Source organism: Bombus vancouverensis, chromosome 9, assembly GCF_051014615.1.
Source record: "Bombus vancouverensis nearcticus chromosome 9, iyBomVanc1_principal, whole genome shotgun sequence".
In the NCBI taxonomy this organism is placed as follows: Eukaryota; Metazoa; Arthropoda; class Insecta; order Hymenoptera; family Apidae; genus Bombus; species Bombus vancouverensis.
This window is the reverse complement of record NC_134919.1, coordinates 4,436,908-4,463,028: the sequence shown is the minus strand read 5'-3', so window position 1 is coordinate 4,463,028 and position 26,121 is coordinate 4,436,908. Positions and strand designations below refer to the sequence as shown.

General features: G+C 28.5%; 6 protein-coding genes across 8 annotated transcripts in view; 2 read left to right on the top strand and 4 right to left on the bottom strand.

The window, feature by feature from the left end:
* Positions 1–1,167: 1,167 nt before the first annotated feature.
* LOC117161749 (lipid storage droplets surface-binding protein 2-like) lies at positions 1,168–4,093 on the bottom strand. The gene is made up of 4 exons (XM_033343513.2): positions 3,959–4,093; positions 2,661–3,011; positions 2,066–2,312; positions 1,168–1,633 (listed from the first exon to the last, which is right to left on the bottom strand). The coding sequence occupies exons 2-4, from the start codon at positions 2,970–2,972 to the stop codon at positions 1,374–1,376; spliced, it is 819 nt and encodes a 272-aa protein (XP_033199404.1). The 5' UTR covers positions 2,973–3,011; positions 3,959–4,093; the 3' UTR covers positions 1,168–1,373.
* Positions 4,094–5,180: 1,087 nt separating this feature from the next.
* Positions 5,181–10,192, bottom strand: MFS10 (major facilitator superfamily transporter 10). The gene is made up of 7 exons (XM_033343502.2): positions 9,895–10,192; positions 8,825–9,048; positions 8,100–8,336; positions 7,932–8,019; positions 7,652–7,872; positions 7,042–7,572; positions 5,181–6,954 (listed from the first exon to the last, which is right to left on the bottom strand). Exons 1-7 carry the CDS (start codon positions 9,962–9,964, stop codon positions 6,832–6,834), a joined length of 1,494 nt encoding a protein of 497 aa, XP_033199393.1. The 5' UTR covers positions 9,965–10,192; the 3' UTR covers positions 5,181–6,831.
* Positions 10,193–11,696: 1,504 nt separating this feature from the next.
* Positions 11,697–15,563, bottom strand: rogdi (rogdi atypical leucine zipper). 2 transcript variants are annotated; one of them, XM_033343514.2, is made up of 6 exons: positions 15,277–15,563; positions 14,604–14,675; positions 14,372–14,506; positions 14,030–14,308; positions 13,717–13,926; positions 11,697–13,658 (listed from the first exon to the last, which is right to left on the bottom strand). In XM_033343514.2, the coding sequence occupies exons 1-6, from the start codon at positions 15,310–15,312 to the stop codon at positions 13,590–13,592; spliced, it is 801 nt and encodes a 266-aa protein (XP_033199405.1). In that variant the 5' UTR covers positions 15,313–15,563; the 3' UTR covers positions 11,697–13,589. The 2 variants fall into 2 exon arrangements, with proteins under 2 accessions (XP_033199405.1, XP_033199406.1); XM_033343515.2 differs by lacking the exon at positions 15,277–15,563 and adding an exon at positions 14,904–15,064.
* On the top strand, positions 15,558–17,974 carry LOC117161751 (glutathione S-transferase theta-1). The gene is made up of 5 exons (XM_033343516.2): positions 15,558–15,661; positions 16,019–16,296; positions 16,617–16,767; positions 16,870–17,050; positions 17,249–17,974. The coding sequence occupies exons 2-5, from the start codon at positions 16,097–16,099 to the stop codon at positions 17,404–17,406; spliced, it is 690 nt and encodes a 229-aa protein (XP_033199407.1). The 5' UTR covers positions 15,558–15,661; positions 16,019–16,096; the 3' UTR covers positions 17,407–17,974.
* LOC117161752 (uncharacterized) lies at positions 17,552–23,851 on the bottom strand. Its single transcript, XM_033343517.2, is given in 6 exon segments — positions 17,552–18,915; positions 19,193–19,393; positions 19,475–19,810; positions 19,894–21,077; positions 21,506–22,144; positions 23,009–23,851. Coding segments are annotated over 6 exon segments (4,008 nt in total). The 5' UTR covers positions 23,604–23,851; the 3' UTR covers positions 17,552–17,862.
* Positions 18,677–26,121, top strand: part of LOC117161743 (cilia- and flagella-associated protein 45) — an 11,411-nt gene continuing 3,966 nt past the window's right edge. For both annotated transcript variants that reach the window (XM_033343500.2, XM_076621478.1), the window contains exon 1: positions 18,677–18,818. The gene's annotated coding sequence lies outside the window, so the exon portion shown is untranslated. The remainder of the gene's footprint in view (positions 18,819–26,121) is intronic.

Genomic DNA, 26,121 nt, shown 5'->3' with positions numbered 1-26,121 from the left:
ATTTAATCGTGTTAATAACCTTCTGTATTCAAATGGAGTAGATAGAAGGGAACTTCGATGCGTGTCTACTGCCATGAACATGGTAGTGATTCTGCGCAGCTGTACTACGATGTGTAAACATACATGAGTAAAGATAGTACATATATACAAGACATCATCCATGACGTGGAGGTCACATCGTATTCTTTTATACCGTAGAATACGTTGAATCCATTGATTCGTAATCATTTTGGCGAAACATGATTCGATCAATTTTTTATTCTAAGTAATTAAACGTATTGTTTTGTTTTCGAGATATTTGATACCTTAAGGAAATTTGGGGTTACTCAAATTTATTTTTAATTCACTCCGATTTTCGTTTTTATTTTGTAAAATTGTTATTGTTACAGCTGCTGAATACTTAGCACTAGTAGTTTTATAATAATTAATCTAAATTACTTAAGTTTCCAAATTATATAATTATCTACGATTACTTTTTGATTAGAAGATGAAGGTAAAGGCCCAGAAATATTAAGAGATCAGTTAAAACAAAATATTATTATTACTAGAAAGAAAACTGAAGTAAAATAATACTACTGTTTAAGTCATATATACAAATTATTAAAAAAATTTTTAATAACAAAACCTTTAAAAACTAACAAATCTATCTTTCTTTTAGAAAGTATAAATAAAAAAATAGTTTCATAACAAGTAATTTTATACTTCTTTGTCAATATACAATTTTTATAAAAGCAATTATTGAAAATTATATTCAGGATGTTTTATTACATTTATTTAAAAAAACAATATAGTTCCTTTAATATATATATATAAAGTATAAATATAATATATATATATATATATATATATAATATATATAATACATATATTAAATATAACTATTGTTTTCATCAGATATTAGTATATATGAAGAAATTTAATATTAAAGTACAAAACATATTTTTTGATATTTAATTTACTCTGATAATATTTCTTGTAAATTTTATGTTCCGTATAATTTTATTATTTTAACAAATTTATTACATTAACAAATAGATTGTGTCTATTTTCAAGAAGGAATTAAAGCACTATCTTCTACAGTAATACAAAAATAACAATATTTTGAATCACAGTATCTTATATTATCGCGTAGAATTATATATTTATGAGAGTTCTAATAACAAAACATTATTCTTGGAAAAGTTGGTCGTATATTTTTCATCACTGTCAATACAAATACATTTCAATCTCTTAAATGTAATATATAATACTTATATATTTAAAAAATGAAGTTTAGGAAAAAAAGTGATGTATTACAAAATGCACGCTAGAAATAAATAGAAGGCTAATGGAATCGGTAAAAGTTTTTTTTCATAGTTATCACCAACGAAACATCAATTTTGTTTTTTTGTCTCTGCGTTCGATGTAGTTTTCGAATTAGTCTCATGGGTTTGTATTTTGCTGTTTATGGCATGACGGTTCGTTAATAGTAGAAACTGAACCAAGGATTTAATATAGGCTTTTAAATTATCAGCGTTAATAGTGCCTAAGTGAAGTATTATATTCGAATACATGCGACGAGCAGCTTTATTAGATAAACGCCCAACCGTTTGTAAGGTATGAAGGAGCTTATCTTCTTCGTTCGTGTTTATCTCTGAAATGAAAACCAAATTATACTAACTGATATTACAATCAAAATTATTCTAATATAGTCGACTACATAATTTATAATCAAACTGCGGATTTTTTACATTTATGACATTTATAACACATATTTAGTAGGTAGGTAAAACAATTTTCCACGTAGATTCCATATAAACATAAATTTGCATAAATATTCGTAGTCTATTAATTTCTTATTTAATTTATTATAGTCTACTATACTGTATGTAAATACATAATTAACTACTGTTGCATTGATTAAAGAGATATAAACGTAACCCCAATCTATGATTTATGATTAATCTGAAATGTTTAAATCCTCTTGTTTTTATTAATTTATATTGATACTGCATTATTACCACCTATAGGTTATCTATTATTGATATTATATATTAAAAATTGTCTATTTAATAAAATAGCTCACCTTTTGACTGCTCGTCCCCCGTCGCAGGAAAATATTTATCGATTAATTTATTAACAGCGTCAGCTGTGCTGTCTAAACCTCGAACAGCTGCGCTACCATACTGCGTTTCTAAAATCTGATTCGCCTTACTCCAACTTATGTCTCTGAAACTCAAGGCTTGCGAGATTATTAATTCGTTGACAAGCGAAATGCTCATTACAGCTGGTTGAACAGTTTGTCGTGCTAACGTATAGGCATTTTCTAGAATCTAAAACACAAAAAATGCACATAGTTAAAAATATAATATTTTTTAATACTAACGATAACTTTATATGTAACGTTTTAATACCTTTTTGTCATAGAATATTTATATTATTTTACAGCGAAAATTTGTTAATACAAATTATTACTGAATGATAAGATACAATAATCCATGATTAAATATAATTATATCTAGAATAGCAAGATTAAAAGAAAGATCGTAAGAATCGTGTTTGAAGATATGATAAAAATTTCTGATACATGTATTTAGGTTTAAAAATTCATGCAGTTATGACTTTTTAGATTCCGATGAAATTTTTATCTCGTTTGCCGGAAAAGGGGATAGATATCTGACCTGCTCAGGTTTCTCTTTAACCATCGGAACTTTTTCTTCGATTTTATCGAGACCACGGCACAACGTGTGGTCAACAAAGTGTATAGGGTTCTCGAGTTTCTTGGCGATAGGAACAGCAATAGGTACCGCTTGCTTCGTTGCATTACTTAAAGAAGTTTCCGCAGTGGTTAGTGCCCAGTGCACTAACTGATGACAATCTTTCACACGCAAATACGTCGCTGTTGATTTAGATATCGCACTTTCGACTACTGGAAGTTCCATTACTCGATGAAACACTTCGATATGCGGTAGCTGCATGACTTCGGTAGCCATTCTTTCACTATTTTAAAAAACTTGTGGCGATTTCAAACTCTGCAACAATTCAGATTTTTCGGTTTTACGATTTTTCATTTTCGAAATTACATTTATAAAACGTTCCGTTTTGGCCCCTATTATATTATTTATTCTTTAATGTTAGAATCTAATATTAAATAAAATATTTCTTTTTCTATTTTATTTATTAACTGCCAATATTCTGATAACTGAATGATTCTATTTTTATTAGAAACAATTCTTTATAAAGACATTTGTATTTATACTAATTTTATTGTATTACGTCTACGTTTCCATTCTCTGAAAAAGTAATTGTCAACTGTAACAATTTTAATCTTTGTATTAAACTAAGTTTTAGAATAATATTGTGATAAGGACAGGAAATCCCTGTCTGATGATAAGGCAGGTTCAATGCACTAGTACATGTATATATATGTATTCGCTACATATAGTGCTAAATATAACACTTTCTCAACTTTCGCTAGAATTCGCAATTACGTTTAGAAACGACTGAAGTTGAAAGTCAGTACGTAACACTTCGGAACAAGGCAACTTTCTTATTTATTTATTATACTACTGCTAACTACTGCTAATACTACAGCTGTAATTGAAGTATTGTAATGTGTATCTATTTTCACATTTAATTTATTAATTTCACCGAAGTGTAGTAAATGATACTTGTAATTATATTAACTAAATTATAATATTTTCCAAAACGTAATTATGTATGAACATACTCATAAATCATTAATAAAACATATATTCAACTCATTTAATTTAGTTTCTATTAGTATTTTCTATTTCACTAAAAATATTTACTAATTTCAAATGTTTATAAGGCTTGTGCATGTAGTAGGTATGTAAAATCTAAATATGAAATAAAAATCGAACATAAGAAACTTCTGAAATTAAAAAATATTTCGAAAATTTCAAAAACTTAGAACTTTTCAAAATTTTCTAAAATAAAATGTTGCTATGATACTTACAAGCTTTTGTTGTTACTTCCTTGTTTCTATAGAAGGCTTAGAGGGATTGATCGCGAGTGCAACGTAAATAGAAATGTGCTTGGTTGCACGCAGTCTTTACTCTTATAACTGGCTTACCGCCTGCGCGCTAAAGTTCGTTCATACGAGCCAATGAAAATCGACGCGAACATCTACAAGCGGTGATCGAACACATGCTACGAGGCTTCAAAGTCCGCTAAGACGACAGTGCTTTCACGTTATCATTATTACTGGAACAGCCGCTTAAAAATGGATGAAAATTCGTGATTAGCCACAAACATTGCAGCAACTATTAAGGACTTTATACCGACTTCTTTCATAACAACGCTACGTGGAGATTTTCATGTTTCTAACGCGAACAACTTAGTTGAACGATGATTTAAAGTCTGCCGGTTACATACATTACATATATATAATATATTTCTAATTATAATATATATATACATATATATATTTATTTATTTATATTTATATATATAAATATATATAGATATAATTATTTATATTTATATATATATTAAATATATATAATATAATATTATACATATATATTTAGAAAAGAATCATAGATCATCAAGGATTATTTGTCATACCATGCCAGATATATTGCTTAACTATGAGATAAACATTAGTCTTCTCTGAATGAAAATTGTGCTTCACTTAAATAATTTGAAACTCGTAATAGTTGCAACTTTGTAAGAATATAAGATTACAAATAATTTGTTAAAAAGCAATTAAATTTTAAGCTTTCACTTCTTGCATTGTGATTAAACAAAAGTTTATTCTATTCTATTTTAATTCTACAATTTTGAATAAAGTATACAGGAAACTGTATCTTCCCATTAAATTGTATCAAAAAGTATTATTCACTGTTATAAAGCTTCTACAAGGTACAATTCATTACTAATCTAATTTTAAAATATGAACAACAAAGAAAACATGGTATATGTATGTACATTAAAGACTAGCAATACTAATTGAATAATTTATTTTATAAATATAATTTTGTTCTTTATTATCATTATTTAAATATACTTTTATACATTTTTATGAATAACCCAAGAAATACAATATAGACACTTTTAATGAACTTTTAATGGGAACAATTTTATTTTAAGTTACTTGTGCATGAAATTTATGTTTTCATCTTTCGATGAAAAACAGCATAAGAAGATAAACAGAAGTCGATGTTTAAATAAATTAGTTATTGTTGAATTTCTTTCTTTGTTCATTATACGCCGCATATACATGTTTGTATGTTTGTGTGTTACCGGAAATATAAAATACTGGTATTTCATATAATGCCTACAAAATCTATAGAGTGCGTGTCGTTTTTAGGTTGAGCATGAAATGTTTGTGTTATATTAATATATTTTATACTTTCCCTAGGCATTGATTGTCACTCTCCGTAAGGTGGCCGGGTAAAATACCATCTAACAGAAACCTACTTTATCTTTTGTTCATAATATATATAGATTTGGGTTAGATGCTAATTTTTATTCGGCCGTTGTAAGGCATATACGCAGCTACGGTCGCCCAGATAGACAAAATTTGCTATAGTAGCACCGATAATATTTTGAGAATACTATTTATGACATTCTATAGATTTCTTAAGAATTATATAAAATGCCTATATTTTACACATTGCCTATAAGATATATAATATATACATATATAATGCTAATTTTTTTAACGAAATACTATTTTTTTGTAAAGCCTTACTATATTAAATAATCTTTATAAATTAATCTATAATTCAAATATAAATTTTTGAATTTATATAATTGTTTTTATCAAATTACTTTCAAAAGAATAAAATAAAATGAGTTGTAACAGCATTTATATCTAAAAAAAATAACAACAAATAGTAGCACATTATTTTGTTTTAAATAATGTTAAAATTTCCAATTCTTTATCAACAATATATGTAAGTAAATATTTTACTACTAATAAATATTTACTATTTCTTTTCCTTTTGGACAAAATAATGTAGCAACTAAAGTACCAGATTATTATTTTTTGGAAAAGATAATGATTTTATTAAAGTCTGTTTGTAGGAGTTAGCTTTATAAAGTTTTTTGCTTTCCAAATTATAGTTAGTAAAATCTTACTATAACTATATCATATATTATTTTTGTTGAAATTTTTATATTTTTTATAAACAAATTTATAAATTTATATATTATCGTATTGGCTATTGCCACAGGAGATATAAAGATAAACTACATTCGGTATGAAACATACATATTTAGTTACAAAAGAAAGATTCACTTGTTCATTTAAAAATTGTTGCATCCTGCACTATACCAATCACTTTTACATTATTTTTATGTACATACAAAACTCTTACATATAAATAAGAATATAGACTCTAGACATTTTTTGATACTTCTTATTTTATAAATAGAAAAAATATCTGTAATAATTTACTCTTCTTCGTAGTAAGATTAAAGTAAAATAAAATAAAGTCAATATTTTTTTAAATCATGTTCATTTCAGTTAAATTAAAAAGTCGAACAAAATTTTAAAAAGTCATGTGTATAGCTTCATTGGAATGATACGTAAATTATAGATTTAGTACCTAAACTTCATTAACATAATAATACTGATCCAAACAAACTTTACTTTTAACTTCTGTATCATTTTACCAAGACAATATAATAAATTATTCAGGTTTGAGATACTTCATTCAATGCGAAATATATCAAACTTAATATTGCAGAAAGAAATATCGCAGATTTGTGCCTAAATGACGGAAACGGTCAATACAATAATTAAAACGAACTGAGCGCGATTCGATCTAATGGTAAATTATTATCCATATGAAATACTTCGTGTCTAACTAAATTTTGTCATCAACTGCTACCTTTACTCCATGGTTGTTCCGAGGCAGATGCAAAAATTAAGTAAAAACAATTTGTCGCCATATTTATTCCTGCTGCTAACCAGAATACTGTATGCCAACGAGCCAGTGTTTCCTATAACATAAAACGTAAAAAAATTATAGAACCATTTTTATAGAACGAAGTTTATTATTGCTAATAACAATGTGTAGTTATACTGACATGTCCTTGGACTATATTTCCAATAAAATATGGGGCTAAAAATCCGCAACCATTTGCCGCAGCATTTGTAAGTCCATAAAGAGTTCCCGCATATCGTGGTGCTAGAGCAATATGATTCATTTGATTCCCTGCATAAATTGCACCTTGTAGAGATCCCAATCCAGCGAGCATCATCATAACCATCATACGATCACATCCAGCCCAGATAGCGCCAATGAAACTGAGACTGGGTCCTAATGAAGCCACTGTATTCCATAACTTGAACGATGCTAAAGGAGATATAAGCTGACGGGCAAGGAGGGCATCTGCGAAACTTGAAATACCGAGTCCGACTAACCAAGAACTTAAATAAGGCAGTGCTGAAAGGAATGCGTCCTGTTGTACATCAAAATGCAAAATTTTATCCATATACGTTGGTAATTCTGTTAAAAGCGTATAAAATGACCATGACTGTCCACACTGAGTGATAGCTATAGCCCACATGGGTAATGATGTAAATACTGATAACCAAGGAACTCCTGAATCATTATCCTGTTTTTAACATACATTAAGTTAAATTTTATTCAGTCCGTTAGGAATGTAAGCTTAATTTTAAAAAATTGAAAAGAACCTCATCCTTCTTTTCCACACTAGCTTCAATGTATGCTCTTTCAAGAGGATCAATCTTTTTATGTTGTGCAGGTGTATCAAATACAAAAATTGTCCAAAATGCATACCACACAATACCAAGGCCTCCAAATAAATAAAATGCAAGGGGCCATCCACCCCAAAGTTCTAATGAACAGAGCCACCCACTTACTGGTAATGATATTACAGTTCCAAAATTTGCACCTGTATAAGAATGAATATAACAAATCAAATTTATCACACATTGAAAAAAGAATAATTACCTGCATATACTATAGCAGCAAATTTGCTTCTTTCTAAAGGGGGTACCCAATGCGCTAACATGCTATGCATTGCAGGGAATGTAACACCCTATTTATAAAATAGACAGAAAATTTTTTAAATTTCAAATTAATGTTCTTTTAAAATTAATTTATAGAAGCAGGACATACCTCTGTAAATCCTTCTGCTACTCGTACAGCTAAGAATGGTATCAACCCTATATATGCTGCAAAAGGAGTAATTACAGTCAGTACAGCAGTTAAAAATACTCCCAATCCATATATTAGCTTTCCACCAAATTTCTCTGCCATTCTTCCACCTGGGACATTTGTAGCAACATAACCGATGAAAAAAGCTCCCAATATAACACCTTGTGTCTTCTCATCCCAATCAAATTCTCCTGCACTCTTTGGAAATGTATATTACTTTTATTTTTATTGATAACAATTTAAAATCATGTATGTAAAGAAAAGCATAATTAATTATTTTAATATTAATTAATTAAAAATAATATTCTATTCAAAATATGCAGAAACATAGCGTTAAAATGTTTTCATGAAACATTTAAAGATGATAGGTATATAACAAGATAAAGGAAAAAGATGTAGGCGTTAAAAACATATCAATGTGTTAAGTCATACTAAAAATGATAAGTTTGCATGACTAATGTGATAATGAAGTAAAAACAATGTTGACATTTGATCTGCATCAATATTACGCATGCAGAATGCAATAAATCACAAACTTCAGTTCTATAGTTCTTACAAAATATAAAATACATCCATATATATCATATGCAGAAATTCTAAAATTGATATGAATAACATTTACTAAATTATATAATACATTATAAGCAACATTGACTTAAACATTATAACATTATTAAATAACTTACTGGTATGAATGTTCCATTAATTGGTTTTTCCTTAGGACAAACATCTGTGGTATTATTATCATCATTATGTGGTACTGCTGTTTGATTAACCATTGAAACAATAGCCACAGATAAATTTACTCTCATAGCATACACTAGTGCAAACCCTAGAAATCCTAAAAAGCCTAATGTATGCCTTGCTTTTATGCATGATTTTGTATCAGGAGGTATATCTGGTATAGTAACTAAAAGTAAAATTTTGTTATCAGGTTTATTTAGATAGAGAGAATATAGAAAAATTTATTTAAAAAAATATAATGTTTATAAAAAATTATTTTAATGATTTTTATAATTACTAATTAAATTTTTGATGTAAGATTTTCTATAACTAATAATTCATTATTTTATACAGTTATATATATTTCTTTTTTCAAAATAATAATTGGCATACGTTATTATATCAAGATATGTATCTAGATATGTATTTGAAGTTCAGAATTAATCAGCTAACAAACTAATAACTGCATCAAGTCCTTTAAAACATCTATGATCCTTTCCTATCCTTATTGAAATATTAAAATTCAACTCAATTTCCAACAAAAATAAATATGTAATATCTTATTTTAAGTTAACCTAGTGTATCTTCTGACAACTTTTTATACAATTTCTGGTTCTTTCTTTTTCTTGACATCTGTTACTATTTACTTCCATTCAATATATTCATTTACTTCTTACTGCAAAATTTTCATTCATATAGAATAATTTATAAATAAATAAAAATCCGAGGAGCATAATTATAACGTGTTTTTAAAATAAAAAAGTAATTATTAAAAAAAGCTTTAAAATATAGTTTCGATCGATGCAGTTCACGTAAAATAATATATTCAGAAAACTTGACAGCTGACAATATTGTGGAGAGCTTATGTATCGTTCTGCCAATCCTTTGTTTCCAAACAATGCCTTCTCTTAACTCAGGAGGTTTTTGAAGGTTTTTAATGCTCCCAAAAAACGGTTGCAAACAAAATCACGAAAAAAAATATTTAAGCAAATAGTTATTCGATTAATATGATAGGAAAATATTGAAAATAAACCTTTCTCCAAAAAATCATTGACGCACAAAGGCTGGTCGTCTCTTGAGACACTAGGATCCAATACTTCCATGTTGTATGATTTTTTCGCGAATACTCAACACTTTCACGAAGAATTCGTCGCTTCAAATCGAAAATATTTTTCGATTGTATGTAATTACGATCGCTCCATTCGTCGCGTTAATGTGGTAACAAAATAATATGTAATTTAATAAAGAAATTTTGTAATGAGTCTTAGCAGCGATACGATGTGTGTTAAGTAATGGTAAACTGTCGTCTGCTGTCATCGTCGTTTATCGCTGGCACGAATTGCTGCGCGCTCACATATATATATATATATATATATATATATATAATACATATGTTCTGAAACTCGATTGTGTGTGCAACGTAGGAAAGAACGTCCGTGCAGGCGCGTTTTACTTCTTCAAAACTTTCTATAATTGAATATAATTGAAGGATAAATTGAAATTTGTTGAGATTATGTTGTTTACTCTCGAACAACGATGATCGAATAATATTTGATCCATATATATTCTGTGAGCTTTATTACATTTACGTCATGATTAATTTTATTTTCTGACACAATTAAATTAAATAAGGATAAGAATATGAGAATTTTTTATAATTATGTGACTCGTAAGACTATGAAGAAGTAATAAAAGCTGCACTGTTTTTATAACAGAAACTATACGCATATATAAATTTTTGATAGAGCTTTTAAAGAATTACCAGCTTATATGATATTATTCACAGTAAAAGAAAAAATTACGAACTAAAATTTTTTGTGAATAAAAGGCTTTTATTTTTGGATATATTAATATAAGAAAGAATGTACACATGTACATTTGAATAATTTTATTTCTTAATAGATTTCACAGAACTTATTTGAATATGAAACATATTTTTTATTAATAAAAAAAAGTTGTGCTTTTTCTTAGTTCAACATATAACTAAAAAGAATTTATGTTCAAATATTTAAAGTTTTGATACAGTATAAAATATTGTGTAAATGTTAAATATTTTATTATAAAAGATTATTTATTATGTAATCATGAAATAAATGTTTATACATAATCCATCGAAATATAATTTTCAATATATCGCTCCAAATTTTTTTAGTAATTTTATAAGCTGAATAAAACTATTATTCTTAAAAGTAGCACTGATTACAATGCAATATGTAAAGGTTTTTCTTATTAATTAGGCTCCTCTATTCTCTCAATTTAATACTTAGCAATTTTTGGTGTTTATTAAAATTTCTTAAACATTAGAAATGTATAAATATTACTAATTATGTGAGTGGTCAATACCCTGCGATAAAGACAATATATACCATACTTTTTTTTTACTGGGAACATTTTGTGATTTCTTTTCTAGATATAAGTATATACTACATTCTTTATTGTTTCTAAATCCAAAATATTTCAAATAGTATTGACGAATATATTATTACTTTTCTTATAGAATTTATATGAGAAAATTAAACATACAAGTTACCAAACTCCATTGTTTTTAATCATTATAAATATAATTACAAAGAAAATTGCTTTTTATATGAACTTCATACTGAAATTTATTTTCATGTCAAAAAAATGCAAATTCAAGAAAATAAATAACATAATACACTGAATCATGTTATATCATTTAAGTACTATTTTGTATTTTATACAAGATATTTAATATAACAAGTAACTATAAACAAAATATAATTTGTAAAATGATATAATAAAATGTAATATATAAGTACACAATATAATAATATAGACTCAAGGAGATATGATGCATAAAATGAAACTGTAAACTTTTAATACCTAAAGCACAGCACGTGTAAATTTATAACATTTTAAACATATAAATAGTTAAAATAAAGCAAATATATTCAATTTGTGGCTTGCTCAGTAATATTTTTACAAAAATGAGTAAATTTAGTTGGTAGTACTAAAAACAAGCTACTTAAAAGCTTTGCACTTATGAAATAATTTTTACATTTTATAATTTTTTCAATTCATAAATCAGAAATTACAGTCTGTCGTACAAAAGTATACTGGCGTTGGTATGTAATAAAGGAGAGATTGTGATATAAACATACACAATACATTCAGATATGCCTTGGCTTATAATTTATAATGTCTAAGTTAAAGGTACATCTGCACTAAATGGAAATCTGAAAACGGTATCATTGTGTTGGACTGATTGTCTTAGTCATTTGATACAAATCGCATAAAAAATGTTTGGTCTATTATGAAGCACAAATTGAAAGGAAAATGTATTTTAAAGTTAAGAATTTTAATGAACTACATTAAAAAAATATGGAGATCGCTATCTGTGTCGTATCCCGAAAAATTAGTAAAAAGTATATCGGTACATTGTCAAGCTATAATCGATAATGAAGGAGATTGGATTTATTAATAAGCAAGAGCATACTAGTGCTTTAGATATATTTTCAATTAAAACAAATTAATTTTTGTTTTGTAGGACAGACTGTACTTTGATTGGTTAATACAATAAAGTAAAGCATTTATAATTCAAATACGTAAAAGTGATATACATCACATACTGCATTTTTATTGAGTTATATGGAAAGTAAATCAATTTAATTTATTGAATTTATTTATAGTTAAACTATATATGTACATATATTAATATGAGAATAAATAAAACTGAAAAATACCAAAATTTCAGCAGAAAAGACATATACTTGAATATGTATACATACATAGGGTACATATATACAATTTTTACATTACAATATAGAAGGAATAAAATTTTAGAAATTAAATAAAAACTTTCCATTTAACTCAATACAGAAACCGATTTTAATATTAAAAATTTCGCGTTTCTTCGTTATTAAGTTAAGGCAATTCTAATTATTTAATATAACTGTATTGAAATCCTTATAAATTGCTTCTGAGCTATATGTATAACAATAACATCGATCAATAACAATTATTCTAACATCTAGTTCATGATCGATGTAATACTAATTCAGACATTTGTATGTAAATATATAGATACAGTTTAAAGGAACGTCATACCACGGTAATGTACGTCAACACTTACTAAATAGTACTTTCTTTGGTAAGTAAAATAAATAATTCATTAAAGTGTTTAAAATAATAATTGCATACACAAAATAGTTAAAATTAATCGCTTTAGATTTGCATACGTTTTCTTAGAAACAGAACATTAATATTTAGTAAGAAGGAAATTATTATAACATTCCGAAAAAATCACAGGAGATATAGTAAAAACAGTGCTTAATTATTTCATCTTAGTAAAGATGTATAACTATTCTTAATTAAATCAAAGCTGTCTACAAAAGATTAAACATTATAATCAAAGGAAATCTAGTACAAACTAATAGATATAAGCACATAACTAATTAGCAAAATACTTTTAAAATCGTGAATGACAATGAAGTCTCAGATCTTGTACTAATATACAAGAATTTTTCTTGTGTAAAATTTGCTATGTAAAATTTAATCTTTGAATTTGATAGAGTGTATCAAGCAAAATATATGATTAAAAAACTTATTTCTGAAAATGCAATATAATTTAGTGTTTTTTAGAACTAAATTTTGTTTATAAAAACAAAACCCACTAAAAATGCTACCAGAGCATTAAATGTGATATACTGTAATATACATATACACAACTATTCTTTCAATTGAAGGTTAATTGCTCAAATGTTTTTATTACCAGCCCATTGTAGAAGTAACGTGAGAACCAACTGTAAAATCTTTGTATTGAGAAAAAACACAGATCTGAAAAATGTTTCAAATAAGATAATGAACAATTTGAAACAGTTTTATTTTAACTAACCTTGTCTTTTAGTCGTTGGCAAAGCTGTAATGCAATAGTAAGTAGTACTAAAGCATCATTTAACCATGGAACACTACATTCCGCTTGTTGTGTTTCATATTTAACACTACCATGTGCATTTTCTAATTGGTATATTGCTAAAACTAGTTTATAACTTTGAATATAAAAACTAATTGCCAAATTTTCTGGAAGATTAGGATTTAATGACTTCTGCAATACAAAAGATTGATAGTTCAGATATGAAATATGATATCAAGCCTAACTGTGTAAAGGATTAATATAAATCAAATATTCCTCAGAAATGTTTACTCACCATATTACGGCTTTTAATGAGATCATCAATAGTTTTTTTTCTAGGAACAATTAAACTTGTACGACTCCGTTGGAGGCAACCAAGTATGTTCCCTAATACATGCATAACTTCATCAGATGTCTTAAATGGATAATGACGATCAACATTATCTATGTGAGCAATAGCTTGTTGTAAATGATTAGCAGCATCTTGTATTTGTTGTAACTTCCAAGGATGTTCAGTTTGTATACTTGTTCTCATATTAATATTTTGTTGACGCTGTACTTTAAAATTAACTTCCTAGAAACATGTTTTTTTAAGATAATAATATAGCTGCAAATTAACAAAATAATTGACACTTACTGCATTTGTAATACTGTCACCAGTTAAAACAGCAACACATTTCACTTGATCATGTGGTGCAGCAAATACAAACCTATCTGTTTTATTATGTTGATCGTTGCCAAATAATGCTAATGGAAATCTTTGTGCACATTCCTGTAATATAACATACATTAACATGACATGTATGCATATAATATAAATAATAATTTCTTTATTTTGTTTTATGATAAATTCCAGAAATATATAATACCATTAAAATATTCCTTAGCTGTGATAGTGAAGAATGTACTTCTTCATGAAGCACCCATTCAAACTCCATTTGCTGAAAAATGTTGTAATTAAATTCTAATCGCTTCGTATAACAATGTGGATAATGATTAAAACATTAATAAGAATTAATACTGCATCATTTTGCATTTGGGGTTCATACATATCGTTTGTTACACAAGTGTTTATAAATAATCACTAAATACATGCTTGAGTAAATTAATATTTTGTTCTACAAGTTTTGATATCTTACAGCTATTATTTATTTAAATATATAACATACTATACTCATGTCCAAGTAATAAATTATTTTTGTATATCAATTTTAGTCCTATATTCAATAAATTGTAAAACTGTATTGAATGAATATTTTCATATGATTTAATCAACCATAGTTACTAGAAAATAAATACTGTCACAAATTTTTGAGATAGGATTACTGAATTGTGTATTCCTATATGTAAATAAGAAATAAACGTAACATCACAAAATCATTCACTGAAGGGAACATAACCACAAAGAACTTGTCTCAGTAAAAACAGTAAGAGTAAATTGATTAGTTCGACGATAGATAAGGTACACTATCATCGCGAACCGCGAGACGGCGAGGTCGCCTAAGTGATTAGATAAACGGTAAGTAAAGGCAAATAGCTTACGAGATTGTGAGCCTCCTCCTTCTCGCAGTCAGCCATTTTCTCTACCGGGTGATGCCTACCACTTGTTTCCTAGTTACTTAAGATTCTATATTTGTCTAATCTTTAAAATTCTTTTGTAGAATTTCTACTTTCTTCTTGGAATATCTCATTTATTACTCAACCTGCGACAGAATGTCGTCGTTACATTAAATGCTAAAGATAAATCCCGTCATCTTCAGTGTGAAATATTGCAATCTTAAATAGATAAATCGTTATCATTATAAGATATTTTTATGTTCTAGGATTAGTATGAATTATTGTAGAAATTTACTTACCAGTAAATAGACTCAAACAGTTAGCAATAAAATAGTGACATTTGCCCTATCTTTATATTATACAAAAAAAGGTAATTATAAGTTTATCTTAATAACATACTAACATACATCTAAATAATATTTCATCAAAATCAAGTATTTACAAAATCTAAATTCTATATTGCATGTTAAATTTGCTATTTCATGTAAAAAAAAACTTTATTATTAAAACGAATAACAAATTTTGGACTTTATTTACCATTTATTAAAAAGAGAGAGAGAGAGAGCTTGATTAGATAACATTATGTATAAATATATTTAGAATTTGTAGAATTATCTGAAAATCAACAAGTGGAATTACAAATATATTAAATATATATATAAAATATATTTTATTTAATATATAAAAATATTTTTTATCATTTTATCAAATTATTCTTTATTTTCAGGAATTAGTTTTTCCATTTAAGTTTATAATATTGGTGATATATTTCTCATCCTTGTAAGCTTAATTTATTACTAAAAATATGAGTCTCAAATTGTATTATGATTTATTATCACAGCCAAGTAGAGCTCTCTATATATTTTTAAAAGTTTGTGATATACCATTTGAAGGGAAATTTGTAAATTTAGCGAAAGGTGAACATCTTAATCCAGAGTATCAAAGGATCCATCCTTTTCAAAAAGTACCTGCTATTGAGCATAATGGTTTTAACATGATGGAGAGGTATTATTGTTTTTTAGTATGATTTATAATTTGTATTAACAAGAAGAAATAAACTAAATATAAATTTTGATTTACAATTATATACAAATATAATGTCATGTTTCATTTTTTATGTTTAATATTTCAAAACTAGTAACTTAAATGAAAGTTATAAATGTCATTGATATTTTTTAATAACTTATTACCTTTATTCTTTGAATGAAGATACAAAATGAAAATCATTACAGAAATAAGAAAATGTATAAATTATAACATATTTCTATATAAATAATTTTATAATTTAATTTGCAAGAAATTAAAGAACATTGAATGTTTTATAGTGTTGCAATTTTGAGATATCTCTGCAGAAAATTTAAGGTAGCTGATCATTGGTACCCTCAAGACTTAAAATGTCAACTTAAAGTTGATGAATATCTTGAATGGCAGCATCTTAATACAAGACTAAATTGTGCTTCATACTTTTTTATGAAGGTAAAGAAATTCCTTTATCTATAAAGAATGATATTGAGTCTATAGACAATGATAATAACAAGAGAATGATGTTCTTCCTACTCATAAAAATCTTTATTATAGTACATGAAACCATTATTAACTGGAAAATCAATGAACCCAGAAAGTCTAATGCAATATGAAAAACGCATGATGCAAACACTTGATGATCTAGAAAATTTCTGGTTAAAAGACAAAAACTTTTTAACTGGTTCTGAAATCAGCATTGCTGATATTCTAGGGTCATGTGAGGTAGAACAAGTTCGTAAGTAATGATATGTGCATTCACTGAAAATGAAATAAAAATAAATAAATAGTATCAGGAAAGCCTTGGCAGATAATTTTTAATACTTTATTATTTGGTAGAAGATAAACCATTTTCATAATTAATATACAACATAACAAATAATAAAAAATAAAGATTGTATTATTATATTACTATAGAAACGCAATTTTCAATTAGGAATAGTTGGATATGATCCAGAAGAGAATCGGCCTCATTTAACTGCATGGATGAAAAGAGTTGCAGATAAAACAAGTCCTTATTATCAAGAAGCTCACGTACTTTTAAATAAGCTTACAAGTAAGGTAAAACAAGAGGGATTAAAAAGCAAGTTTTAATAGTCATGAATTTTGAATCTATGCTCACTCATTAATTTTTTTATAATTTTCTTATATTTGTTACAAAATAATATTTTTATTCATAACGTTTTAAAAAATCTGATTTGAAAAATATATAATTTGTTTTTTAAATAATAGAAAGAAATGTGAGTAATCAAGGTATATTTTTTTATTAAACATGTATCAGGTACATATTTGTGCAAATGTAGTAGTGCTTTACTATATTAGATGTGTATGATACGAAATATACCAGTCTTATTGCACAACAAAGTTATATTATAAACTATTAAACATATATATTATTGTTATTGTTGTATTATTATATGATACTACATTTTAAAAGTATGTTTACTTTTGTATGAAAAGCTATAGAAAAATATCTTTTTTACTCCACATAAAATACATTTTGCGCATCAAGGCAATATTCCGAAATTTATATTTCTAACCTAATTAATTTTATGTAACTTTCTTTAATTTTGGCATTTTCTTTGGGCATCTTTGTACGTGGATATACCAATGTTTCTCTTGGCACCGTTCATCACAATAAAAGGCCATTTCACATCCTAAACATTTAAACTTTGGTCCAATAATACCACAATTTAAACATGTGAGATTATGTGAACTATTCGGACTACGATTCACTTTACCTAGATGCGGTGTCTCGCAATTCCTAGATCCAGTTTCTAATACATTTTTCGATAATTGTGCATGTGAAGGAATTAATGGCATTCGATATTGTGCTGTTGGAACAATAGACGTCATCGGCGACTGCGCATCATTATTAATAACTGAATTTGTTTGCGCAAAATTATCCGTGGTTTTTACAAATGCCAATTGGTCGAATACAAAATTTTGCATTTGTTGATACTTAGTGTTTTCATGACTTTCTTTGTTAAAATTACTATCTTGAGTTAAATTAGTTACGTCACGATTAATAATTGATCTAGTAGCGCCCGATACGTGAGGTGGTTCTCTGTCAATGACATTTGGAATACCAGTAGGCGATAATGCATCCGTCTCGGTTCTATTATAAGTCAACGTATCTCGTTGCCTATCAAAGGAAGCAGCAGCGACAACAGCAGCGGCTGCTGCTGCGGCAACAACATCCGGTATCATTCTGTTCCGAGAAAATTGATTGTTTGTCGTATAGCCAATTAAAGAATTTCGAGGCAGGGTCTGATGAGAAGTTGATAAAGACGGTGGTGATAGAAATAACGATGGTAAACAAGTTGTGGTACCAATGTTGTTAGTGCTAGAGTTTCCTCGAAGACGATCAAACTCCAAATTACCCGAATGCTGTAGAGTGCTTGTCGATGGTGAGGGATACCTTACAACTGGATCTTGTATTATGGGGAAACGTTTATCCATATGGTGCATTGATCGCAAGCTTTCTTGCACAGGGAAATGAAATGGTAAGGAACCCGAGTGTAACCGTGAGTCATATGGATAAGAACCGTAAGGACAAATTGGTGGATGATAACTTAAGGCAGCACTATTATAAGGATCGATCTGTAATGTAAAAAATTATACGTGATTGTACTTCATCAGTGCATAGATATTTATACATTATTAATATTGGTATACTGTGATTAATAATATAATATAATATTTGTTTATAATATAATATACAATATAATACAAAAAGTATATTACATAAGTATTCGAATCTGTTCAATAAGTTTTCTGTATCTTTTGTAATAAAATACGAATATTTCATCAATTATATTACCTCAACATTTTCAATCTTGCCGAAATGAAAATATTAAAATAGATTGATTCTACTTACGGCGTAATTATTCGGGTAAAATTGAGTCATAGGAAGTGGTGGACAAACACCAGGTCGTAAGGGAGGAACTGCTGCAACAGGTTGTAGTTGTTGTTGCTGATGATATTGCCATTTCTCTGTACCGCGTTGAGGCGTTGAATTTATTATGTGATTATTGATATTAGGTCCAACCATCTTTGGTATTTCAGACCCAGAAATTTGCTACGATGTATTATAAAATTATTCAGATTATTCGGAGAAATTCCAAAAGAAAATTGAAAAATTCTATTAAATTGCTCTTACGCGTGTAGTGTTTTCTCCTGGTACAAACGGCACATTTTCTGTGGCTTGTAATTTGGGTTTGGTTATTGAAGCTTGCTTTTTCGACATTCGAGCGAACCAGTTACCAAGAGTAGGAAATTGTTCAGTTATAGAATGATTCCCGTTACTCTTCTGTACAGAATCAGCCAGAATTTCTTCTCCTTTACGGCTCTGTCGCAACCTGTATGCATAAAATATAAGGTAGAAATATAGATAATAAAATATATTAATTTTTCATTTAACTTACGCGTGCTTCCCCTGATTCAACATCATTTGTGAAGAATCAAATTGAGTTGGCTGACCCAAACTCGATGAAACCTGAAACAAATTCAGCACTATGTATAGTATAAAACAATATTACAAATAAAATTTTATTTGTCTGAAAATTATATTTTACAAACCTTTTGCGAATTTATACTGTCTTCATGATTTGTCGAAAATGGTACTTCCTCTCGATTGGATTCATAAAAATTAGGTTGTACTGTATGATTCCTTGACGATGAGGACTGTTTGGCATATATCACCTCAAACGATTTGTTTTCTTGAACAGTTGTTGGTATTTCCACGCAATTAGCTACAGAACTTATTATGGTTCCAACATCCGGAAACTCCAAACACTTGATTGTTTCTGGTTCTTGGATCACAAGACGACACTGAGAAAACCTTTTATTTCTTTCGTCTTTCTTTTCCCGAGCCGCATTGTTGTTCTCTGGTGATTGAGTAACCTTGTTCGAATGATTGAAAGCTCTCTTATTTACACTAGAATTAGAACTTTCTATATCGATATTGATATTATTTTTATGGCCCACAGGCATAGTCTGCACATGTTTCTCAATATCTGGAGGATCTTTGTTCATGGAATCAGTTAAATCCCCAGGAAGTGGATCTGTAGATAACGTTGATGTCATCAATTCTTCGTTCACAGGCCAAACTTTCCTTTCAACTACTTGTAGCTCTTCTTCCACCGAATCTTGACTCGACGAGGTAGTTAAACATATCTTTGGTAAAATTGGTGGACTATTTCGAACCTCTTCTGGCAGAATACTATGACAATCCAGAGATGATCGTGGTGACAATTTAGGTGGTTCAGGTGATGACACCGGAGAACTGTTATTCGCTGAAAAATCTGCGTTCCTCTCGTTTAAATTTATATGTGGACACTTGTTATCAGAAGAATTCATGCTATCATTATTTTCATTAATCGCTTCCTTAGAGGTCGAGAGGTCTGCAGACAGTTTGTTATGTAATTTTGATAGATTTTCTATTTGCTTCTCATAACAATTCATCACTTGCCTTGATCTGATATTTTGTTGAGAGTTCGAGTCACCCGCCATTTGCTTATCTAATTCCAAAGCTTTATTTCGTACTTCACACAGTTTCTGTTTTATTTTATTTCGCCTGTACTTTAGTTTGTAGTTATCGGTATTTAAAGTGGTAAAATCTGTGTCTTTCTCGAAGAGTATATCGTTCCAGTTATTAGAATTTGGACTAGGTGGTGATTGGGACGCTGTGTCTGTGATGATTCTATAGTTTGATTCGTGTTCCGATCCCGTGACGATTTGAGAATCGTTGTATCTCTCTGTTTCTGTTGCCAGAGATAATATTTAAATCAAATAAAAAGATTTTGTACACGTCCATCATGGAACTACTTCAAAAGATTTTCTATTTAATCGTATTATTTTAAATTAAAACAAACAATGATGTATAACTAATTTTGTATTGTTATGTTCTACAAAATATAATACGTAGATTGCAAATTCTACATTTTTATGTTCTAAGTCTGGAATCGTTTTACTTAAATAAATATTAGTTAAATATATATTACTTATAATAAATATTAATTATAATAAATATTACTTATAATAAATATTAGGAGACTATACTTTGGATATTCTATATATTTTCACGTATTATGTGTATTCTATGTAATTTTGCTGTTTTAAATGTTCGTACGTATTAACTAACGTATTAACTAATATAACCTTTTAATTATTTTTTATTATTTATTATTACCTGTATGCGCGACTTTCTTCAGTCTCAACGGAGGAACTAATTTATTTCCATTTCTTTCGTCTCCTTTCGTTGTGGAGGTAGCTCTAATGCACTTATCGGTACAAAGATTGTGTACGCTTTCGGTTGCATTCGAGTCACAGAAATGTGTTAGGAACTCTTTAATCGAACTATCCATACATTCCTCTTTATTTTGTCTAGAATTTGCTTCCTGCGATTTTTTTTTCTTCCTTCTTTCTTTAACATTAGTCTCGTGTTCCATGTCGTTATCATTTCTTTTCTTTATCATACTCAGACTTCCCACGCTTGAAATTTGTGGAACAAGGTAAGCCATCGAGCTCGCGGTATCTTTTGATATTATTTGTTCTTTAGAAATAATATCTTCTTTATTCGACAATGTCTCAATGTTTGATTTCATTAATTCTACTTCTACTACGTCCACGGTAGATTTTGGTAAGATGAAAGATGATGAATGTTTTCGAATGGATCTCGTAGGTACGGATGGTGCCGGAAGAATAGGTAAAGAACGATTTGGTTGTACCGGTATGAAGCATGACCCACGTTTTCGTAAAGCAGTTGCTAAACTGTTGTTTCCATTAGAATTTAATTTGCTTGAACTATCTGCTATTATAATTCGAGGTTCTGGAATGCAATGGCAAATTGCGCAAAGAGAACAGAATATTGATTAATTATATTTGATGATCCGATTGCAAAAGAACTCGTAATACGTATGCTCGTAATAAGTATGTAAATTGAAATAAATTTTGAAAAAAATTAGATCAAATACGTCGTATGAAAATGAAAAAATAATAAACAGTGGTTTATTGATTTATAATAAATTATAAGTTAGTGTAGAATGATTGTAATTCATAATTAATAGATTGTAGTATTACGTGTCCTATATTCAGTACCATTATAAGGAAAGACTTGTTTAACGATTTTATGGGGAAATATAGATTGAAATGCGAATTGAAACAATATATATATGTTTTATAAGTAGAAATTATATAGGACCAATATATCATAAACAAATTAAATACAACAGTACATCTGTACCTTGATTTGTTATATCATTGTAATATCGTAAAGTAATTTGAATTAGAGATCGGTTGAAATTAGAAAAAACCGTGTACGTCGTCCTTCTGTGGTTCGTTTCCATTTAAGAGCACCTATGTGACTAAAGTCACCTAGTTCTTACAGAGATATGAGAAAAACAATATACAACGTTAGAGCAGAAGGACGGTTTCGTGTTTCGAGGAGGGACGACCGAGAGGTCAGAGTATGCGAGTCGAAAAGTGAGTGTGTTGCGAGAATCAGAGTTGAATCAGAAAAATCTTTAAATATTTCGTTTAGAAACTGTTTAAAAATTGTTCATATTAATAAATATATTTCTCTCTTAACAAGGTCTTCCCTCTAAAAAAAAAGGACTTAAATTTTATCTCATGTCTTATCAATGACAATTATAGTGTCATTAAAATTATCTTCACCTATTACAATGTTCTGTACCTAATGCGATGTTCGTAGTGCACCTCTCGTTCTCATCATCCTTTTCATTCGTCATGTCTGCCTTTACATCACAGAATCGCTTCAAAGTCGTTTGTTTCCGCGTGCTTTTCTCATCAGCTGTTAAATCAACGAAAATAGGCGTCTGTTTTTCCCTTGTATTGGAAATTATACTTTCTTCCGACGCGCAATCAAAATCATTTTCTTCGACCGCGCTATCGAACTTTTTCAAAACCTTCTTGTTTCCTCTCGAAGTCTCGCTCACTTTAAGACTTCCTTGAATTTCGCTGGAGCTACTGATCAAACAAACATCCAGTTCCTCCTTGAAATTCGTGGCATTTTCATTACAATATAAATGTTCCACGTGACAGGCATCTTTTTCTTCCGTTCCTTGCAGCTCGCTCGAAGATTCTTCAATAAACGACAAACTTGGAGATCCAGAGGAATCTTTGATCTTCTTGTTAATGATACTGTCGCGAGATATCATTACCTTCGGCCTGCTGTTCTTGGTGAATGGTTTAAACGTCGGTTGCTTCTTCGAGCTTCCTCTCTGTTTTTTCTGCGAATCACTCGATTTACAACTACTAAGTTCTTCCATTTTTTCTTTCTCTTCCAGCGTAACTGGTGGAGGTAGTAATGGTTTGTCCAGAGACAGCGTGAGAAGAGGGATAGGTTCTTCGTATCGATTTAAGTCGATGCGAAGCAAATTGATGGTTGCTTTTCAAATATATTTGAGTTTGGTTTTTGGATATGGATATTTTATGGATTAAGTGACATTTAATATTCTTAGAATTTGTTTTACGGTTTTGTGTGTGTGTTTATTATTATAGGCATAAGAAGCGCGATAGAAAGTGAAACAATGAAATAAAATAGTTAACAAAAATTCAGAATGAAATTTTTCTGAGTCAGAACTAAAATTAGTGTGCTATCTTTTATTTCATGTAAATTGCACACATATATTTTTTACATCTAATAAATAGTTTAGGATATCGTAAAAATTTGTCGAGACTTGAAATATGTTTGTAAAGGGACTGTATTTGAAAAATCTGGAATATTTCAATTTCAAATTTGAAATATCTGGAATTTTAAATTTCTCTAAATGTTATGAAGTAACATATATCATATATTTAATGTGTAATACTATAAATACTTCAACAAATTTTGTGCACCATCTTATGACAAATTGTTTTGGAAACTGCGGATTAATTATTTATCACATAAAAGGTATAGAAATTACATAACACTTCATACCTTTACTATACTATATAGAAGTAGATTATACAATATGATGCACATAAAACTCTAGTTAGCTATTACTAAGTTTGTAAAACGTATACTTGCTGATTCGCAGAATTGATTTCGATTTCAGTACTATCCTAATAATACATCTAAAGTATTTATTGTTTTGAAAATAGTTCGTTTTGTGGTTAAAGCATTTATAAGTCTAATATTCCTTAAAAAAATATTTTTTGGGGGGGAGGGGGGAAAAATTGCTTTCTTTTGGCACAGATATATTGGAACAAAACTGCCTTAGTCGCATTAGCATAAAAGTTAAAATATTATTGTTTTAATGTAATACAATAGTATTTACATTCTAAATATAAAAATGTTGTATCCGATTACTTTTATTCAGCATATACCTAATTCTTTACTAGAATCAAACACGTGATTTATTTTACTCGGTCTTTCACTTTATCAAATCGATTATTCATACTTACGATTTTCACCAAATACATGTCATGCAATTGTTAAATATTATGTTTCACCTCCACTGATATACCTATGAAGATATACAAATCTTTTATAGACACGCACACACAAATATTGTCACAATAAAAAGATAAAATTATTTGTGATTCACAAAACTCTATGATTCTGTCCCACTGTCCTTATTCACATTTGAAAAAATTATTATTTAAAAAATATATGTGACAATTTGTTATATTAAAAAAATCAAATCGAAGAATGAAGAAAGAACAGAAAATATCATTTAACAAAAATAGTTTCGTGTAATTTTATATTTCTAAAATCTCTCATAAATCATTAATTTGAGGAAAATGTAAGAGGGAAAATGAAAAAATGAATGCAGTTCTTTAAAATTCAAGATGGAAATTATATTAAAAGCTAGATAAAAAGGAGTGGCAACAATCCTGTACGTGTTTCGGTGCACGTGTAATTATATTCTCCCGAATAAACTAAAAATCGAGTGAACAGTTAATTAAAAATAAAGATAGCGTGCAATTGGAAATTTTAAAAGGAAAACCGCCTTTTTTTTAGTCGAATGATTTTGTCTAATCAAATTTAACTATTCCGACCGGCACATGTTGCAAAGTAGATCGAGACGGTGTCGCGCGAAAAGTGAAGCCAGACACCAAGGAATCTTACACGTATACTCGTATTCCCACTTCTAGAAAAGTTCTTATTAGGGAAACCCTTCGCAATTGGCTGACTAGAACGCAATCGTTTGGCGCAGCTCAGAAATACAATGTTTAGTGGCAAGACATGTAAGAAAAAGGACAATACATTCTTCTTTGGCATTACTTTCAAAGAACTTTTTCCTGTATATGGTACATTATCTTTGTTCATCGCCGATTGGAAGGATGGTTGAAACGTGGTGGGTGTGGTAGTTACAAATTGTTTTTTCTTCTTCTCTTTCTTTCTTTTTTTCATTCTCTCTTTTTCCCTTCTTTTCATATAATATGAGAGCGTACATACTACGGGGGATGATTTGAAATGATACGTGTTTTCTTGGGAGGGAAAAGAATATTTTATAATAGAAATACATTTGCTAAAGTATGAACACGTAGAGAAACAATAAAGCATTTTTTTACAGTATTAGAATTTATATAGAATTTTAATGCTGAAATTTATTAAGAAGCCGGCGTTCGTTTCATTATCTTCTTCTATTATCATTATGGTTAACAGTAATTAATCACTTAATTACCATCTAATTTTTTCACTCAAAATTATTTTACAAATTAAATTTGCTGTCTGTGACATAATATATATTATATATATATTAGAATAGAATAAATAGAAAATGTATTTTTTCAAGCTTCTTATAAAATTACTGTTAGTATTAGAAATCGTATTTTTATAGTTACAAATTTAACTTT

Coding starts and splice junctions, on each gene's coding strand:
- rogdi (XM_033343514.2), bottom strand. CDS start 15,312: ATGGCTGACTGCGAGAAGGAGGAGGCTCACAATCTC. Junction 14,676..15,276: donor AGGAGGAGGCTCACAATCTC/GTAAGCTATTTG, acceptor AACATTTTTCAG/CAAATGGAGTTTGAATGGGT. Junction 14,507..14,603: donor AGCTAAGGAATATTTTAATG/GTATTATATATT, acceptor GTTATATTACAG/GAATGTGCACAAAGATTTCC.
- LOC117161751 (XM_033343516.2), top strand. CDS start 16,097: ATGAGTCTCAAATTGTATTATGATTTATTATCACAGCCAAGTAGAGCT. Junction 16,297..16,616: donor GGTTTTAACATGATGGAGAG/GTATTATTGTTT, acceptor AATGTTTTATAG/TGTTGCAATTTTGAGATATC. Junction 16,768..16,869: donor CTTCATACTTTTTTATGAAG/GTAAAGAAATTC, acceptor TCTTTATTATAG/TACATGAAACCATTATTAAC.
- LOC117161749 (XM_033343513.2), bottom strand. CDS start 2,972: ATGGCTACCGAAGTCATGCAGCTACCGCATATCGAAGTGTTTCATCGA. Junction 2,313..2,660: donor TTAAAGAGAAACCTGAGCAG/GTCAGATATCTA, acceptor TTTGTGTTTTAG/ATTCTAGAAAATGCCTATAC. Junction 1,634..2,065: donor GGGGGACGAGCAGTCAAAAG/GTGAGCTATTTT, acceptor TTTTCATTTCAG/AGATAAACACGAACGAAGAA.
- MFS10 (XM_033343502.2), bottom strand. CDS start 9,964: ATGGAAGTATTGGATCCTAGTGTCTCAAGAGACGACCAGCCTTTGTGC. Junction 7,873..7,931: donor TGCTGCTATAGTATATGCAG/GTAATTATTCTT, acceptor ATTCTTATACAG/GTGCAAATTTTGGAACTGTA. Junction 7,573..7,651: donor GTGTGGAAAAGAAGGATGAG/GTTCTTTTCAAT, acceptor TGTTAAAAACAG/GATAATGATTCAGGAGTTCC.